At 37.7% G+C, this 19,360-nt stretch overlaps 1 protein-coding gene across 1 annotated transcript; it reads right to left on the bottom strand.

The window, feature by feature from the left end:
* Positions 1 to 3,038: 3,038 nt before the first annotated feature.
* Positions 3,039 to 14,657, bottom strand: AMBN (ameloblastin (enamel matrix protein)). Its single transcript, XM_012659855.1, has 12 exons — positions 14,552 to 14,657; positions 13,531 to 13,599; positions 10,906 to 10,956; positions 9,538 to 9,585; positions 8,945 to 9,055; positions 7,205 to 7,506; positions 6,575 to 6,581; positions 6,328 to 6,366; positions 6,016 to 6,075; positions 5,870 to 5,914; positions 5,419 to 5,463; positions 3,039 to 3,572 (listed from the first exon to the last, which is right to left on the bottom strand). Exons 1-12 carry the CDS (start codon positions 14,564 to 14,566, stop codon positions 3,039 to 3,041), a joined length of 1,326 nt encoding a protein of 441 aa, XP_012515309.1. The 5' UTR covers positions 14,567 to 14,657.
* Between the last annotated feature and the right edge of the window lie 4,703 nt (positions 14,658 to 19,360).

The following is a 19,360-nucleotide window of genomic DNA, read 5'->3' as shown; positions in this document are numbered from 1 at the left end:
CTCCTGGGCCCTCATAGAGACAATATTCTCGACTATGGGATGCCAAGTGATTATGTTATTTGAGTTGCCCATCTTGAACTAGGTGATACATCATCCACTGAATCATAAATTGAACACAAGCAGCAGCATTTCATTGTAAATGAAAATAGGCATGACACCAGAGTTCAGCAGGTGTGGAGGGCTCAAGTAAATTGCACAAGCAATTGGTTCAGACTTCCACTTATTTCTTTTTGATAACTTTGATGCTTTTCTGTCAATCCACACGTTTGACCTCAAGGGGAGTTCCATATGACTAGAATAATCAGATGTACAGGTTTGCTTTAGATAGTACTGGTTCATACCTGTTGTCCAACTTAATCATTAATTGTTAATGATTCATTGTTAAACACCTTTCATTGTTAAAGGTGTCCCCGTTTGGAGGGTCAATTATATGGCAACTCTGTTTGTGACCAATTAATGGAGAGGAAAGAGTACATGTCTGGCTCACGGATTTCTGTACAGTATTCTGGCATCAGCTGGAAGTGGACAGTCAATGCACTAGCACCCCACTCAACCAGCAGAACTTTAAATTGCATTTCTGGTGTCTATTTTGTGTGAAAGGAAAGATGCCCTAAGGTATGGATCTACACTCTTCAGGCTAAGCACCAGACTGGTCACCTGCTCAGGGATTTGGAAAGAATAAAACTGGAAGAGTGGTGATAAGGATAAAGAAGACAAGTTATGGGGATGGCCCTCTCTGTGGGACATAGTGTGAAGATATTTGTTTCTCATGTAAATGCCTAGGAAATCAAAGTGGAGGAAATTCTCAGTAATCAAGATGGCGCCACCTGAGAGTAACATTTAGCTTCTTTCCTTGGTCACCATGGTGTTTGCCCAGAGGGTCAGTGTTTGAAGTGACGATCGTGACAGGGGTAGAAGTTTTTCAAGGGCTCGACATAACGCACTCCCCCATCAAAGTTGATCTAGCTATTACTACCATTAAGTGCCCAGCTGCCAATAACAGAGGCCAACTTTGAGCCCCTGATATGACAACACTCACCAGGGAAACCAGCACGCGTGGTCTCACAAATGCATGCTGTGAATTACAGAGAAGGACCAGAAGGGCAAGGAAGTGTGAATGGAAAAGCACAAATTCATCAGATAATGGGAACAATTCCATTCTTCCACTGTTACTGCTGCTGTTTTGCTGAGTTCTCTTTATGAAAAGGATCAATTGAAAAAGAAGGAAAGTACCACGACTGAGGAATTTCATCTGTGTACTTTAACTCATTTAGTTTTCACAGCCCTGTGTGCTAGGCTGTAGCTTTGTTATAGAAATGAAAACACAGGTGCAGAGAGATTAAGTTTCACATCTAAAGTCCCATAGATGATAAGATGCGATGCCAGGTTTGAAGCCAGATCTTTCTGCATGTCTCGGACCGTACTGTTCTTTAGGAGACTGTCTGGGATGCGAAGCTGGGTCTTAGTGGGTATCAGCTGGCTACTGTGGAGATCATTCTCCTGCCCTTGCACCTTTTCCAGAGCCACTGGGGGAGGCTGAATTTTCATCTTCCGTATCTCTCTTTCAGCTCTAGTCTATGAAGTGAGGATGAGCAGAGGACCCCGCCTGAAGAGAGGGAAGCAATAGGTGGCGACCACATGCTCCTGCTAAGACTCCTGGAAAGCCCAGGTTAGGCGGCCTCTCAGGGCTCTTTTTTCCTGGGCTGCATCCGTGGAATCTCCATCAGGGGATGGAAGGGAGTCTCAGTTTCATGGAATCTAAGACCTGGGCTGGGCAACTTAGCAGGAGGAAGAGAGAGTGGAGTAGGGGCTACTTTTAAGGGGTGACCAACTCTGGGCTTGGGACCCCTTGATTTAGGCATATATCCCTGACTGCTACACACTTAGCCTTGGTAATAAGCAAGGGTTATTCTTTGCATGCCCTTTTTCCATGTTATATTTCACAGGAATGAGCTAATTCTCACGTGGTACCCGCATGACTCTTGCGTTTCTTACTCTTGGAGGCCTCACTCCGCAGATGTCACGGATACTGTTCTGAGACAACTTGTCTGATCCCTCCCGGCCCTTGTAGTGCCCCTTAGGGCGGGTTAGGGCCCTCTTCGCTGGATCCAGGGGCACCCTAAGCTTGGCCTTTTCATAGCACTTTCTACATGTGCTGTGGGGTTGAGTGTATCTATTATATGTTGCAGTATTGTTGTGGGATAATATATGTGCAGTAATTGACCTTGGCCTAGGGTTTTGTTTATACAGTGATTATCTACTTGTCAGTCATGCCCACTGTAAGCTCTGAAGGAGGGGACTGTGTCCCTGATGCCTTGCACAGTGTCTAGGGTACAGACAGATATTTAGTACACTTCTGATGAAAGAATGAATGAATTGAATAAAACAAATTAAAATGTAGCAAAAGTAGGGGATGAGTATGCTTTTCTTGATGATTTAAATGTATATAAATAATAAGCATATAATTTCTGATGTTTTCAGTGAGAAAAATTCTTTATTTAAAATAGGCTAAGTGGGTTTTTTTCCCTAGATTAAATAAAATACTCTACAAATGAGAATTTAAAATCCAATATACCAAACCCAATAATACTAGTCAGGAGTTCTTCACCAATCCCCACTTAATAAAGTTTAAATGAATTAGCTTAGAATTCTGAGAGTATGTGCCTTTCTTTGCTTAGAGAAAAAAGCAGTGCCACAGTTCCTGGATAGAATAATGTCATGCTAGTCAGAGAAATTCTATAGTTCTTAAGACAGTAAGAAACAGTGGTTATCAAATGCTGAGACTCTTAGACTCGCTCTGATGTTATTAATAGTATTTCTAAATCACAGAGACAGTTGACATATTTTATTTCAATAAAATGTTGAAAGCAAGAAAGGGGACCTACACTATTTCTAGCCACTTGTATTTATTAATATATGCTTAGTGCTTTTAATGCCTTTGCTGCAGAAGGGTAATAAGCGTTTTAGCAAAAAGGTACACTATGGGGACAAAGCTGGGAAGCTTGTGCATACAGAGGGTAGCTGGTGTCTCAGGGCTGTCAGGGCTCTTGGAAATGCCACGCATTGTGCACGATCTGGGGCTGCTGGGCTTTGTTTTCTGGCATGGAAGTTTCCTGAGGGTCTGGGGTCATCGTGGTGTCTGTGGCTGCTTCCAGGGGTGTGGTCATGTCAGCTCCGTAGGTCTCGTAAACATCAGCTAATTCAGGGGTCATCAGTGGATCAGCGGCTGCTGGGGTGACACCGGGAGGTCCCATCCTCTGCCCCGCGGGGCCCCTTGCCAAGCTGGGGTCATTGTCCTCAGGGAAAGCCAGGAGCCCTGCGTGGGCATCAGGGGCCAGCTCTGGAAGGAGACCTGGGTTTTCCGGATTGGTTGGGTTGGCTTCCAGGATGGGGGAGTCTTGTGCACCCCCCTCTCCCTTCTCTGGGCCTTTGGTTGCAGCCATCGGGGAGTCGAATTCCAGAGTCAAGTCCCCACCCATGGCTGGATTGTGGGGCAGTCCCCCAAGGCTGGGCCTCACGCCTCCAAATCCTGGGAACATGGCTTCATAGGCCATGGGGCCTCCTCTCCCTCCCTGGGGGAAGAAAACATTCATCAAAGACACAATTATCACCTGCTATTCACCATACCATGCCATTATACCTGGTCATATTCCCTGGGAATCTATAAAAAACTGATAAAGAACAGGGAGTTGGCTGGCAGGTTTGTGGAAGCACGTTTCTCACTAAACTGGCTTGGAACACACTGGAGAGGATTCTGTGCTCATGTGGGAGGGTGAAGGCCACCTGGTAGAGACTCTTCTCCACGCCTGGCTGGAAGGGCAGGGTGGGGGGCAGTGGGGCAGTGGGGCAGAAGAAACAGTTGAGGCAAAGTGTCTTTGACTTTAATTTTAAGAAAACAATAAGCAGTCGAAATGAGCACTTCCATAATAAAACCAACAAAAACTGAAATCCATAATTGCATTTGTTGAGAGATGTTTTGGAGGATCTTGTGAATGGCATTTTTCAGTGTCCCCCAAATGAATGAAACTCCACACAGGAATGTTTTTGGTTTTTTAAAGCACAAGGGGTAAGAAAAAGTTTGATTTGTCTGGAGGAACTAAAATATTTCCTTTCTACGGGCAGATAGAATTCCAGAACCGACTATTTTTTTTTTCTTCCTTTGCTGCCAGGAATATAAGGACCCAAATCTTAGGCTATTTGTAGCGACTGAGCAGGTGTGTGATTTGCATATCCGTATTCTGATTTTCTCATAATTTTGACTCATTCGAAATCTTACCCTCACTTTTTTGGTTATATTTTTTGTGTATTTGTTTGTAAACTACCACAAAATCTTTTGGGAATGAGGCAGAATATAAATAAGTTAATATTATAGGACGGTAATGAACACTTACTTGAATTTTGAATTTTCAGCCAGTTCTGTTGGTGTTACAGAGATAAAACACTCTTTCCTTCTACCTTCTCCTGGCTTTTCTCTCTAAGTCTCAGCTTTCACATCATCTCCTCCAGGGATGGCACTGTAGATCCCTGGGCTGGGCTGACTGCCTTTGCTCGCCTCCTCTTTCCCTCTAATAAAACTGTTGCTATTGCTATCCCATTATTTTGACATTATCTGCTCATTCATCAGACTGTAAGCTCGTTGAGAACAGGGATCTTATCTTGTCAATAGTAGGCACTCAAAAATGTTGAGATGTGAGTTTTCTTTCACTGATAGGATGTGTGTATATTTATTAATTTGATAGAATCCGTAGTTGATAATGATTTGTAAATTCAGTATGGCTTTTGTTTTGTCTTGCTTTGTGCTCTAACAGATGTAACAGGTAGAAACTTCTGAGGGAAAAAGTCAAATTGTGTGAGTCTGTTGATCTCAAATCTTAAACGTGTAACATGCATGGATGATGATAACAGAATAAGAATATATTCTCCCTGACTTAATGCACTTTGAAGTTTATAATAACCAAATTTTAAATTTGGTTAATTTTCTTTTTGACCTTTCAATTTTGAGATTTGAATTACTTGCAGTGCTGTCGAATTTGGTGTTTGGAGGGGTTAAATGGTCCTACAAGGAATGGGAACTCTGTATGAGCTACACACAGCTTTTTTGGTTTGAAGTGTTTACAGTTCAAGGATGATGGCATTTGAGAGAGGTTTCTCCACTGCTCCTATAGAAGGAATGGGGTAAAACCCTGTGCTCAAGAATGACCATCATTCAGAAATGAATGACTATATAAGAAACATGATGAAATCTTTGGATATTGCTTTGGAATCAAGCTTTCGGTTTTGGAGTGGAAAAATCTGAGTTTTGGAGTGGAAAAATCATGCTCATTGGCTGTATTCATGACCAGTGTCTCTTGCAGCTAGTCATCTGTGACTATTCTTCTCTGGCCACTATTTTAAGAAGAGTGAGAAGACATTACTCACGGCCATTTCTTCTGAACTCATGATGCCAAGTCTGCCAGGGGCATTCTGGTCAAAAAGAAACATTGCATGATATTATGAACCAGCTGCCTTCTATTACTTTCCTAACTACTCAAGACAAAGTTATGTCATTTAGTTTCCCATAAATCTTAATACTATTGCTGTGTCTAGAGGCAGAGTAAAGTGGAAAGGTGAGTCATTATCAAATAAATGTATCCAATGTGGACAATTCAGATCTAAAAATTATTTTTTCTTCAGGGTGTGTGTGTGTGTGGCCAGAATTATCCAAACAGGAAGTGTGCCTCCTTACTATTTAAAAGAATAGTTATTTGGAATTTCTTAGGTAAGGCCTGGATTTTGTAATTTTAGCTCTTAAGATAACATTTAATTAAATGTTATTATTATTTATTTATATTATTTGAAAATGATTTTTAAAAATAGAATATGGACTTACCAATTGATTTGCTCCATAGGACATGTAAAACATTCCTGGGTAAAGCTAAATAAAATACGATAGTTATCACAAAATGCGTTTTCTAAGGGAAAAACTTTTAAGTAAATTGCAATCAGAGAAGTGGCATTAAAAAAAATAATACTTACTGGAGATTGTTTATTTTGTGTCATTGGTCCCCGAGCTATCAAACGGGCTATTTGGAATATCTTTAAATGGTAGAAAACAGAATAAGTAATTTACATAGGCAAATCTCCATTATAGTAATTTATAAGAATTATAGGAAACATATTTTCTGATGAATTACTATGCAAAATAAGTATTTAATATTTAAGAAAACAAAGGAACCAGTTATATTTCATATTCATGGATAAATGGGACAATTTAAAAATTTCACTCTTAATTTTTGAAGTATAAAGCTATTTTTCCCAAGAAAGTATCTCACTGAGCTCTCTACTTACTGTTGGACCTTGTGGATCAGCAAAATCCACTGTTGGGAGCTGTATCACAGAGAAATATTAAAATTACCAGTCAAAATAGACAATGTGAATTGAAAACACACTTGTTTACCATTACAATGAAACAATCTAAAATAGATTTTTCTGTTTTACTTTCTTTTAGTCTTTTGGGGGTACAATCCAAGACATTGCGGTTGTCTTTTACTCACATGACAAGCGTACGTGCAGGTAGATGAGACATGTCTATCACGGATTTGCTATCCCTTGGAGAGTAAAAAATAATGAATTCTGGAATTGGAACATACTTGGTTGGTTTGAATCCTGGCTCTGCCACTTAGTTTTTGTGTAATCCTGGGCAAGTTTTGTCTCTTTGACTCTCAAAGTCTGTCTTCCTCTCTTTAAAAAGGCTGATAACATCTATTTTTATAGGGTTGTAGTTGATGATATGGTGGAATGTTAAATGCCTGCAACATGCTAGTTCCTTTTCTGTACACTGCCTTTTTCTCCGTATTATTATAAGGTACTTTTGCATGGTTGTCGTTTCTCTGTCAGAGAGACAACAATGCAAAATCCTACTTGTCATGCTGAGGGATCAATCACTCTTCCCAAGCTTTCCAACACTAAAAAAAGCCAGTGATAGAAAGTCTAGACTTTTCTGGGCTGTTCTATTTCCTCTGGAAGCTTTCATGTTTTGCAACTAAGAAACCAAGTTTTACGGGCTCGGGATCGTTTAGAATCCATGCATCGTCTCTGATGGCAAAGGACAGGAATGGATATTTATGTTTTGTCCAAAAAATAAGTCTCCAGTATGGAAGACTGATAAAGAACATATTTGTATTTTCGTGCATCATGCCTGAGGGCTATTATAATTTAAAAGTACCCTGCGAATTGGTCTTTTATTAGGATAGAGAGTGATCCTGATCTGACTTCAGAGAAAGGAAGTACCTCAGGCTTTGGTGGCTTGTCTGACGGTGCCACCTGCTGCTGAATCGCAGGCAGTTCTCCTTCCTGCAAGGGCAGCTGTTCCAAGCGCATCGGAGGCTGAGGCCCTCCCTTCTGTTCTGTGGCCTGGATGGCGTTTGCAGCAGTGGGCTGGAGGAAAGGTTTTAGTCCTGCCTGTTGAGGCTGCAGCGATGGCTGTGATGGGAGAGGTGGGGGATGCACAGGCAAAGAATATTCATACTGCAGAGAAATTTGAAAAGAGTATCAGGAAAGGATGGCTCATTAAACTGTGGTATCTAGAATTTCTAAAGCAAAAGGGCTTGGGGTGCTTTCTGTCTGGAAAGGAGGCTAGGGGACTTGTCTTGAAGCCGTGTTTACATGGGAAGCACCAATTTACTTAGAGTCAATGTTATCTGGGAGGTCTTGCTCGTGCCTGCCTCCCCTACCTCCTTTGGGACCACCATTGTTCATGAAGATGGGCTACCTAAACTTCCTGGTAGAATGAGTCCCTTTCTCCTCTGGGTTCCCATGGCTGCCTGTAAATATCTTTATTTTACCACTTTTTCACTGAATTATAATTATTTGTTACAAATCTTTGTCCCCCAGTCAATGGAGAGAGATTGATATATCTTATTTATCTTTATAAACTCTGTACTTAACAGCTTCTAATAAGTATCTAGCACACGATGAATGCTTAATATATTTCTTGAATTAATGAAAAGATAAATGGTAATTAAATAAAATACTGACCAAATTCCTGCATCAGAGAGTCCATTTTGGAAACAATCAAGTGAAAAAATAGTCACCATCATTTATGGTCCTACTCAATATGGACCGAATAATCACCAAAATTTATGGTCCTACTAAATATGGCCTGGCGGGTAATGCTCCTGCCGTGGAAGGCCATATAACACATTAGAATTTCCTGTTAAAGCCACCACATTTTATATCTTCTTTTAAAAATTACTTGTGGTCAATGGGTCCCTCTATTGCTTGTGGATTGGTTGCAAACTCCCCAAACCAGTCAGGATATCTCACAATCATTTGTCTCTGCTTCACCTCTTCAACCACTGCCCATTGCTGAACACCTATGGCATTCGGTTCCTTACACCTCTTACATCAGACATACGGTGTCTTGTCTTATCTGAGCCAGAGGAGATCTGAAACTTCATGCTCCTTGGAGCCATTCTCAAATGTCCTCACTTAACACAATTTGGTTTATGTATTTATTAGGTACCTAATAAATAATGGTTAACAGATTGATGTATTTATTGACTTCTGTAGGGTTCTTGATGTTTTAACCAGGATGTTTGCCATCATTTGAAATTAGTATTTGAATAATTATTTAGAAAATCTTGATTAAAATGAAAATTGTCCAGGATATAGCTTGCTTCCATTTTTGGGAATTGATTACCTATTGTTATTGCTGATATCTTTAATATAGGTCTCTTATATTTTGGAGGCTATATCTTCCTATTTGAAATAAATGTACAAATGGGTTGAAAATTTTAAGAATTTTACTAAGTATTGAAAGCAGCTATAGGCTTTGGTTTCCTTGGTATGAGGATAGTTTTTTGTTAATTGCTAGTACTTGTCTAATATATCCCAATTTAGAGAAGGCAAATAGGGAAAGATTTTAAAGCCTGAAGTTTCAAAAACATTGATGCAATTCACTTACTTGTTGAGTTTCATGCTCCCTTGGTCTCATCCATGGGAAAGAGGAGTGTGGCGGGAGGAGACCATTCATCCACAAAGAATTAAATGATTTCCCAAAGCCATATCTAGAAAACTAAAGACATGGAGAATAAAAGACGTGCTCATATTTTAACATTGGATCAAACTTGGCTTTCATTTTCTAAAAAATCCACAGCTAGGGATAGCAAAGCAAAAGTGATGTTGGTTAATTTAAAATAGATAGGTAAACACACTCTCCCTTCCAACAGACTTCAGTTCCATTCTGAAGCAGACTGCAATATTCCCATAAACTTGTCGGAGATTTAGCTCTTTAAGTGCTTGTGTTTTGGGCCATATAATTAAATTGATAATGCAAGAAAGGAGTTTTTTCACTAAAGAAAATTCAATATTATTTAATTTTTCCCTTTCACCCTGTATTATTTTATTTTAGGCTATCTTAATTACTTATTTGTTCTTCCAATATTTAAGATATTGCCTATTCCCAAACAAATTTTATGAATTATAATGCTGCTCCTAATATTACCACCACCACCACCATTAATACTTGCAATAAGAAATATTTGAAAATACAATTACCTGAGAAAGTGTGTTTAATCCCTGCAGACTTCCCAACTGTCTCATTGTCTATCAAGAAAAAAAGTGGGTTAATGCTTATCACAGGTATTCCTTTTGACACAACTGATTTCTCACAACATGTGACATTATCAAATCAAAGTTTGGGGTGGATCAATTTGAATAAAAACAGTAGTAGACACAAATCATGACTGAAAGGTGTAAATGTTAAATGTGGGTCTATTGTTACTATCACTGCTAAAATAATGATGTTGCTTTTTATTTAATTAACAGAGAAAAATTATTATTTAAGTAGTGGTTACATTGAAACATGGGAAAATAGCTTATTCAACTGAAATATAAATGTGATTGTTAGGACTTTGCTCTGTTGACTCTCTTCCCCCCGTTTAACTTACTTCGCCTTTTACAAATTCAGCCCAAAGACGAATTTGAAAAAACATATAAATAAAATCAAACGAAAACAACCCTCACCTCCTTCCCAAACAAAAATTCCCTCAAAATAATAAATAAACAAAATTGGAAGAAATTTTAAGTATCTGGATAGATTATCGAGAATGCTGCCATTTCTACAGAAAGACAATTTCACTTTTTTAATGAAAAGAGATTTTGAGTGCTTCGGATTGAGTTTATACTAAAAAGTGAGGGGGTGAAAAAAAAGCCCAAACCAGCAACTCAGTGAAATTAGCTTCCATGTGAAATAAGCATCTAGCTCAAATAGGCATTGATTACTCTCAGATTATCATGGTATAAAGAAAATTCACAAGACGCTGTGAAAAGTTTATAATCTCATAAATTTCTTTCTCTTTATAATTGTCAACTTTTTATTCATATGGTCAAAAATTTCTATTTACTGGGTATTTTTAAACAGAATATATATTATTTATCAGAACCGCAAGAAATATAGGCTAAGCAGGAAGTTATCATAGCTCAATGTTAATGTTATTTACGGGGCTTCTTATAAGCAATTAGATTTTGTGCAAGTAAATTTTCTTCATCAGAATTTTATTATAGAAGATGCTATAAGGAGCAAGACTAAATATAAACTACAGAGCAATATGTTTTAATTAATGTAGTAATTGTATTAATGCAATAATTATATTAATGTGTCTATAATATATATTAGGTATTAATTGTTAGTATTGCTTTGATTTGCATACAGATAATGTTCTAAACTTAAAACGCCTGAGAGTTTAAAATTGTGGTGCAACTACAAGACAAGGTTCTAATGACTGTCGTTAACTTTTCTAGAATTGCTGGGATGACAGCCACACACTTCTGACTAGGAAAACTGACAAACAGCTCATCATATTTCTCTTTTATCAGGAATGTACCAATGTAAAGATTACATGTAAAAAGTCTGGCAATACATACCTCAAGGCTCAAACTAGCCATGCCTGGGATCCCAGATTGCTGCGGAAACACCTAAACGGAAATAAGAATAATTTTGAGTTCTCTTTGGTTTGAACTTTCTTATATGCACATTGGGAATAGAAAGTCGCCCCAGTACATAAGGGTTAGCTGAGAGGTTTATTACCAATGTTGTTTTATTAACCAAATGACTTGAGCTTTTGGGCAGAATGAAGAAGAATTTAAGTTATTTGGGAGAATTAACATAATATTTGATCATTTTGCTCCCATGTGAATCATCTGTCTTATGCATCTTAACACTATGTTGGTTTAAAAGCAAAATTTGATTAGTTTAAAGTTAGACACAATGAGAAGTAAAACAAAGCAACAAAATGGAAAACGAAGAGTACTTTGTATTCTTAAAAAATTACAACAGAAAACAGCCAAAGGGACAAACTTGAGCTGAACCGTCTTGTGCTTTTGACAAACCCACGTGCTTTTGGTTCGTAGATATGGCGTGGGATCATGGCATTCAGAAAAATCATGTGCAAAACCCAACTTGCCTCCTGTTGAAAGGGCTTTAACAAATTCTCTATTATCTTTAGTGAAAGATTATTTTATGTATAAACCTGTAGATCCGTGTTTATATTTTTTGCATCATATCAGAGGTATTTTAGAATGCTTTTTACATAAAAAGCATTCTAGCACTAAGTACTATTACACTTAATGTGTTCATTTAAAAGTTGTTCAAAAATATAGCTATATTTACAACTAGCTTTTTAAAATGTAATACGATATTTCCTGTTTTAAACCAATCCTTATTAATATACACAAATGCCAGTGGACAAAATGGAAAATGGAAGAGTAGGAATTAGAGTAGATTGGATTTTGAGAGTCTCTGGTTCTCTGGATACTCACAATGTCTAGGGTCAAGGGGTTGTAATGCCTGCCTGCATTTATACCACAAATATTTATGGAATGTCTACTAAATGTATTGGGATTATTTTTCCTTTATGAGTAAGAAGTGCAGGAATTCTACCCTCTACTTCTTCATATAAGTAAAATTCTAACTTGTGAGTCACGGAGCAAATAATTCAGTTCTCCAAATAATTCAGTTTTGGACATGAAGAGAGAAAAGAGTTTACAAATGTGTAGTCAACACTCTGGGTAGAGAAAGCGATTAGCTACCTGAAGGGTGATATTGATAGGAAGGAAAAGTGATTGTGCTTGTGTGTGTGTATGGGTGTGTGTCGTGGGCAGATTGTTCAGAATGTGAGGGGATTGTGAGAGCAGAGCCTTCTCTCTCTACGCCACTTCGTCTGCACACGAATAATCTTGGGCAGATTCAACTACAAGACGAAGTATACTTGGCTTTCCATCTCTTCCAAGTCATGAGTTAAAGAATAATATTTACATGAATGCAAATAGACAGGTTACACTTCCCGTGTGGAAACAAAGGAGAAGAACATCTCATTTGACGGACCTTCAGTTGGCAATCATAAGCAGTTGTCCTGTTCCCTAGAGTGGACCTGATGATTCAGTGTGGATCAGTACAGGTTCAAAGAGCGTCAAGGTGTTAGATTGCCGGGGAATGGCTAAGGCCAACCCCAATTCAGTGTCATACAAAGATAAGCTAGGGTGGTGGCCTCAATTTTTCTTTCGTTCACTTAAAATTCATCTTGGGTAGTGGAACAGAGACTCTATCTTTATTTGTGAATTTAAGGTTTTCATCCTTGTAATCAATTTTCATCCTCTTTCTCTAAAACACTTAACTTTAAGAAAACCAAGTAGGTAATCTTTTCTCTCAAGGAATTAAAATATTCTGAAGTTTATTTGAGGCCAACTATGAACTCTTCAAGACAAGAGATCATGGCTTATGTACCTTTGCATCTCCAATGCCCAGCACCTTGCTGGGATAGGTGACAGCTGCCATACCTATGTGATACTTGCTGAATGCACATAGCAGCTGAATAAAGTCTTTGTGATAACAATTGCATGCCATTGGCTGGAGTAGTCCAGTGCTCAAAGGACTGTGTTTGTATGAGAACATTTCAGTATAAGCTAGACTGGATCAGATGTGGGCCTGTAACATACAATTAGCCCCATTGCCATGACATATTTTGATTTGAGAAACTTCAGCTCTCAGTCACACAATTTCACCCCTACAAGGTAGATTTGTTAGTTCATTACTAGATTCAAATGAAATTACCTAGCTCAGTTTTGTAATCATAGTAATTAGGCTAATATTGTCCTTTTTAAAATGAAGAAAATGTGCTTTACTTTTTCAGGGAAATTTTTTCTTTCCATTTCAATTTTGTAATGATAGTAAGGAGTTGATAATAAAATTGTGCCATGCATTGCGGAGATCGCCTAAGTCTTTTAATTTCGAATGAGTGGAATAAGATTAGAAATTATCTTTGGAATATTTCAAATATCTTTTTGAATAGAAAAATCACGTTTGACTTATTGCTTTTCTATGGTAAGGCTGACATCTGGGGAACTATGGCTTTGCTCAGTGGGGACTATACCACTGGATTAAGCCAAGTGAGTCCATGCATAGACTCTCAGCCAAGGTCCCGTCAGTGTTGTTTGGTGTCCAGAAATCAGGAGCCCCTTTCAGGGCCCACTCTAGAAGAATGACTGACTTACCGGCACCGCGACACTCATGTGCAGGAAGCACAGAATCAGCACCAGGTCCTTCATTTTGAAAAGTGGAATCTAAAACATAATCGGGTTGTAGAATTAAATCAGATGAATTTTTACCTCAGAATGGTTAAAAGACAATTTTTTGAATGACCCCGAGTCTTGCTCTTCCAAAAACAACACTGTTAAGCTTAAAAAACAAAAACAAGAACCAAATGTTGCTAAACAATTGGTTTGTATTTAGTAGTCTCTGAAATGAATTGACAAGGAATTAAAAAATATCTAAGCACTTTTTTATGGAGCTACAACTTAAATAAATACATAAGAACACCGTCCATGGATATTCTTTAAATGCTGTGTTTCTTTTTAGAAAATGAATTATGAGTTTAAAAATCTCTTCCACTGAGTGAAATATTGATCTATAAAGTATCATTCCAGAAGTTTATACTTTGCTTATTCTCTGGGACAAATTTTGAAATGCATTTGGAATGTAATACACCTAACAGTCATTTTATAACAAATTTTTATTTGTAGATATAGGGTACATCTTGCAATGTTTAAGGCTAACTACATAACTATGCCAAAACTTATCTTTTAAAAATAAGAGTAAATTGAATATTTTAATTTCCTTTGATATTAGTGGAAAATATGTCTCAAAATTTAGTTTTTATCTTTCTGAAATGAATTATCTCTTTATATTTATTTTATAAATTCAAAAGACTCTTTATTCTTACATAAATGGAGATCTGCCTAACCAAGAGATTTGCTTGTCTTCTAATACTTTATAAAATTAGGCACTATCACTAATAATCACAAATAGTGAAAAAAGAAGCCTACAGCTGAGTCTTTTTTTTCTCAGTTGGATGGGTATTAGGTGTATCTTCTCTGGAACATGCTAATGGATTCCAATAAGCTAATACTCAGCTTCCGGTGACAAATGAAGATAAATCCTCTTTATAAAAGCTGTGTGAAGATAGGAAAAAAGAATTCACAGGAAACACATGGAAATCATAAAACCCCATTTTACCTTAGATTCTGACATGCACTGTGCTCTCAGGGCCTGACGATGCCAACCAAGATAGTTCCAGGAAAAGAAGATTAAAATTTTTTCTGGCGTGTGCGTGGGACTTGCTCTGTACCACTCATTCAGGGAAGAAGAGAAACCTTTATTTAAAGTGCCAATCCACCAATCAAAGTGAAGCAAAATGGGGGGAAAAGTCTCTGCTTTTGCAGTGAGTCCACACCCTTTTATTGCATGCAAGGACATTGGCCCAGCAGGGTCTTATTATTTTTAATTGTAACTCAGCCCCTGTATTTATTCAGGGAACTTGATTGCAGGGAAGACAGTATAGGAATAATGGACACAGGCTCTGAAGACAATCATTTTAGTGAGCTGGGGGAAACATATGTAAGAGAGGTGCAAAATAAGCCATTATCTGTTTTGTGCGGGTTTTTATCTGCAGATAAAGCTAGTGACCCAATGCTAGCATTCTCAAGATTTTCACCCTCATGTTTATTGTGGTAAAAGTAACTCCCCATCTTCCCCCACCAACATACACAGAGTCTAAACGGAAACACTAAAATACCTTCCTGGGCTGGAAAGAGAAGATAAAAATGTTAGATGGGTAATGAATGTGTGTGATTTTTTTCCCTCGGAATTTTCTAGATGTTTTCATATCTGAAGATAATTGATTAGACATAGCCAAGATTTTCTAAGAAATTTCCATTGGAGCATCTGTAAGAATCGCTCTGGTAAACCTTTGGTGCACAATTTTATGGGGAGGGGGCGTAAATCAGAACATTCTCTGTGAACCAATCAAATCAATGGGCACACTCTTACTTGGCTCTTTAGACAGAACCATTTCCAGGCATTAGTATCAAGCTGGGTTAGTAAGACAGATTTGGGTCACCTAAAAGGTTAACACAACATGAATGTGTTTTCTCCATGAACAGATAAGAATGTCTTGAATGTGATTGAACATTAGCTACTTTTGTTATTTCTCTGCCCCTCTTTGTCTTTCCAAAGTTGTGATTTCAGGCACGGTAGGGATAAGCATTTAAGATTAGTTTCTGAAGAAAGGATGAGTCAGTACACTCTTTTGGGAAGTAGGGATCTTGCCAATTACAGGGAGCATTGAGGAAGCTGGTATTTTGAGAGAAAGATGTCTCCATACCCAAGTGTAGGCCTGACAGCTTGAAATAGTGTCATGCAAGAAGCCGTCCCTGAAAAACTCTGTTTCCCACTGAAAACATAGTCATTTTTAGGATGCAAAGAAATAAAAATAAAGAATGTGAATGTGTTTTGTAAACAGAGAAATGTTATTGAAATGAAAAGTATTACTTTTCTGTGCTCTCTTTCTCTCTCTCCCAGCTCTGGTGCTTGATCAAGTCTTTTAATCTCTCTAGACCCAGTTTCTTCCCTGTAGTATAAGGCTAATAATTCATTATCACAGGCTTGTCTTGAAGATTTGATGAGATGATGAAGATGCAGCAGCTGCCAGACAATGAGTGAAACTACATGAAACACGAGACCACCAGGCACTGTCTCTGTGCGTGTGTGTCTTTTAAAGTCTGTAAGCATGATCATGACATGGTAATAATGATGTTTTGGTAGGATTCTTACATTCTCTTCGCTCTTAAGCCAAATATCCAGTATATCACTGGTTCTACTGCTTCTTCCTTTTGTTAAATGTCACACTCAATCTTGGATTATTGTCTTCCAGATGTTTATCTGATAGTGTCTTTCTCTCATAATAACCTGCATGTCAGCACCAAACATAACTTCCTGAAATTCTGATTTTGGTATTTCCCTGCCCCACTCAAAATCTTTTTAAGGATCCCTAAGGATATTATGTAAAGTTCACCCTTTGTGACTAGACAGTCAAATTAACATTTCAATTCACCTTTCCAATCTTGTCTCCCACAGTGAGACACTGTGCATTGACGTATTAATAATGATTGTTGTAATAGGTTGGAGTTGGTTTCATTTTTGCAGCTAGTAAATAGTTTTTGTCTTGGCTTATGGGAAGTATGTTACTGGGAAAGTTAGTAAATATAATCCTAATACAGCCTATGAAAAATGTTTTAATAATCAAGAAATATGGAAATTAGTATAAGTATGAATGAATTTCCGATAGAGATTATAGATATTAAGGAAATTACTGTATCTGATAGAAACTGTGTTATGTTGATGAAGACTATACCTGTGTGAAGAAGAACCAGAGTGCCAATAAAAAAAAAATGAAAAATAGGGTCAGCCATGGTGGCTCATGCCTGTAATCCCAGCACTTTGGGAGAACAAGATGGGAGGATTGCTTGAGGCCAGGAGTTCAGGACCAGCCTGAGCCACAGAGTGAGACCCCCATCTGTACAATAAGTAAGAAAAAAGAAAAAGTAGCTGTGCATGGTGTCGCTAACCTGTAGTCCCAGCTACTCAGGAGGTTGAGGCGCGAGGATTGCCTGAGCCCAGGAGTTCAAGGCTGCGTTGAGCTAGGATTGTGCCACTGCACCCCAGTCCAGCCTGGGCAACAGAGTGAGACCCTATCTCAGGGGGAAAAATAAAAAAAAGAAAAATGCTTGTTTCCAGAGAATGGCAAAAATAACAACAACAACAAAAACAAAACTCAAAGTGACAGAAGATCTGAGACACATGAGGTAAAACATGCCACAGAGAAAAGTTATAAAGAAAAATTTAAAGAAAGAAGATCCTGCAGAAGATGTTAGTATAGTGGCTAAGAACATAGCTGTTTAAATTCCCTCTGTGACACTCACTGACCATATAACACTGGGTGAGCCACTCAATATATATATATATATAATTTTCATGTAATATTTTCTTTTTTTAATGTAGTAGTTTCATCTGTGTAATGTGGTCTACCATAGGTCAGCATTAATTTAATTTAATTTAAATATAATAATGAATGTAAAGTGCTCAGCACATTATCTGGTAGCCAGAAAATATTCAGTGATCATGAGTTAGTATTATTCTTGTTGAAATAAAAAAAGTATGGCAAAAATCTGTTTCACATTAGACTCTTTTTTAGCTTTATTAAGGTATAATTGATATATAAGAAATTGTACACATTTAATGTAGACATCTTGATGAGTTTGGACATATGCATACATCCATAATACTATTACCACAACCGAGATAGTAAACATATTCAATACCTCCAAAAATATCTTTTTATTCTTTTGTATTGTTGTTGATTTTTTTGGTAGGTAAGAACAATTAACATAGGATCTATCCTCTTAATGTATTTTCAAGTGCACAATACAATACTGTATTGTTAACTATAGGCACTATGTTGTATAGCGGATCTCCAAAACTTACTCATATTACGTAACAGAAATTTCATACCCATTGAAGAACTGTTCCCCATTGCCCCTTCTCCCCAGTCCCTGGCAACCCCCATTCTATTTTTTGCTTCTGTGAGTTTGACTATTTTAGATAGCTCATGTAGTGGAATCATGCAATTTTTGTGCTTCTGTGACTGGCTTATTTTACTTAGTGTAATATCTTCTAGGTTCATCTATGTGAACACAAATGGCAGGACTGTCTTCTTTTTAAGGCTGAATAATATTCCATCGTATGTATATTCCACATTTCCTTTATCCATTTGTCTGTCACGGACGTGTGGGTCGTTTCCATATCTTGGCTATTGTGAATAATGCAGCGATGAACATGCGGGTTTTGCGTAGACTCTTTTCTCACCTCTATACAACTTATTTTTCAAAGTTCTGCTCAAATTTTACCTCTTCCATGACTCCTTCCCTCATCATTCCACTCCACTGCGGTTTTTCCCTTCTCTGAATTCAAATATTTGTATCATTCTTTTGACAATCATTCATACATTGTGACAGCTTGCTTAGCATATTTAACATTTACCTTGACTGTGGTCTTCTAACTTTTTGGAGATGGTTTTCATGTCTTTTCAATGATATAAAACGTTCCTGTGGGGCAGAAATCACCTGTTCTACTAACTTGCATCCTTTGGTGTTCTACACATATCATAGTAGCTGATATTGGATAGTATTTACTGTGGGCGGACATTAGTTTGAGTGTTTTACTTATATTAATTTATAAAATTCTCACAAGAACTTTATGAGAAGATACTATTCTCCCCATTTTTGTCTATGATAAAAGTAAGCTATAGAAAAATGAAGTAAATTGCCCAAAGTGATACAATCAGTAAGTGATAGAACCAGAATTTAGACTCGGGCATCTGGCTCCAGAGTCCTTGCTATTATGTATTAATACTATGTCAAAATGCATCAGTCACCCAGTGGCCGATGACATGGACCAATCAAACAGTGGGAGATGCAAAGGAGCATCACACATGTCTGTAGGGAATTTATCTGATATTTACACACAGAAGAGAGGTACACAAAAATAGTTAATGAAGCATACAATAAATCAATAATAATTTTAAAAAGAACAGAACATTTCCAGTTCTTTTTATTGACCCTGTACCTTCCCTCTCCTGAAAAGTTAGTTGTAAATCATTGAGCCTCTTCTGGTGTCTTTGTGGGTGCGATACCAGGGAATTCTGGAAAGTTTCATATACAGGATTGAGCTGCCTGATTCATATAAGTTTGCTACAGCTCTCAAGAGAGCTGGACTGGAGAACTTAGATCCAGGAGCTCCAAGACAGGCACAAACTTCAGAGTCTCAGTGGGATCTCTCTTTTAACTCTCTTTCTCAAGGGATATTGAAATATTCTGTGTATTTTTAATGTCTCAGATTGTTTTCAGCTTCTTTTTTTCCAAATCAAAGACAATAATTGCATATCTGATTTTATGGTTATTCTGGAAAGATTAGGTACAGAAACTTCCA

Source organism: Propithecus coquereli, unplaced genomic scaffold (genome assembly GCF_000956105.1).
Source record: "Propithecus coquereli isolate 6110/MARCELLA unplaced genomic scaffold, Pcoq_1.0 Scaffold64, whole genome shotgun sequence".
Lineage (NCBI taxonomy): Eukaryota > Metazoa > Chordata > Mammalia > Primates > Indriidae > Propithecus > Propithecus coquereli.
Note: the sequence above shows the minus strand (reverse complement) of the source record. Positions and strands in the feature narration are given on the sequence as shown.

Coding starts and splice junctions, on each gene's coding strand:
- AMBN (XM_012659855.1), bottom strand. Junction 10,957..13,530: donor ACATGAGTGTCGCGGTGCCG/GTAAGTCAGTCA, acceptor ATTTCCGTTTAG/GTGTTTCCGCAGCAATCTGG. Junction 7,507..8,944: donor GGGAGCATGAAACTCAACAA/GTAAGTGAATTG, acceptor ATTTCTCTGCAG/TATGAATATTCTTTGCCTGT.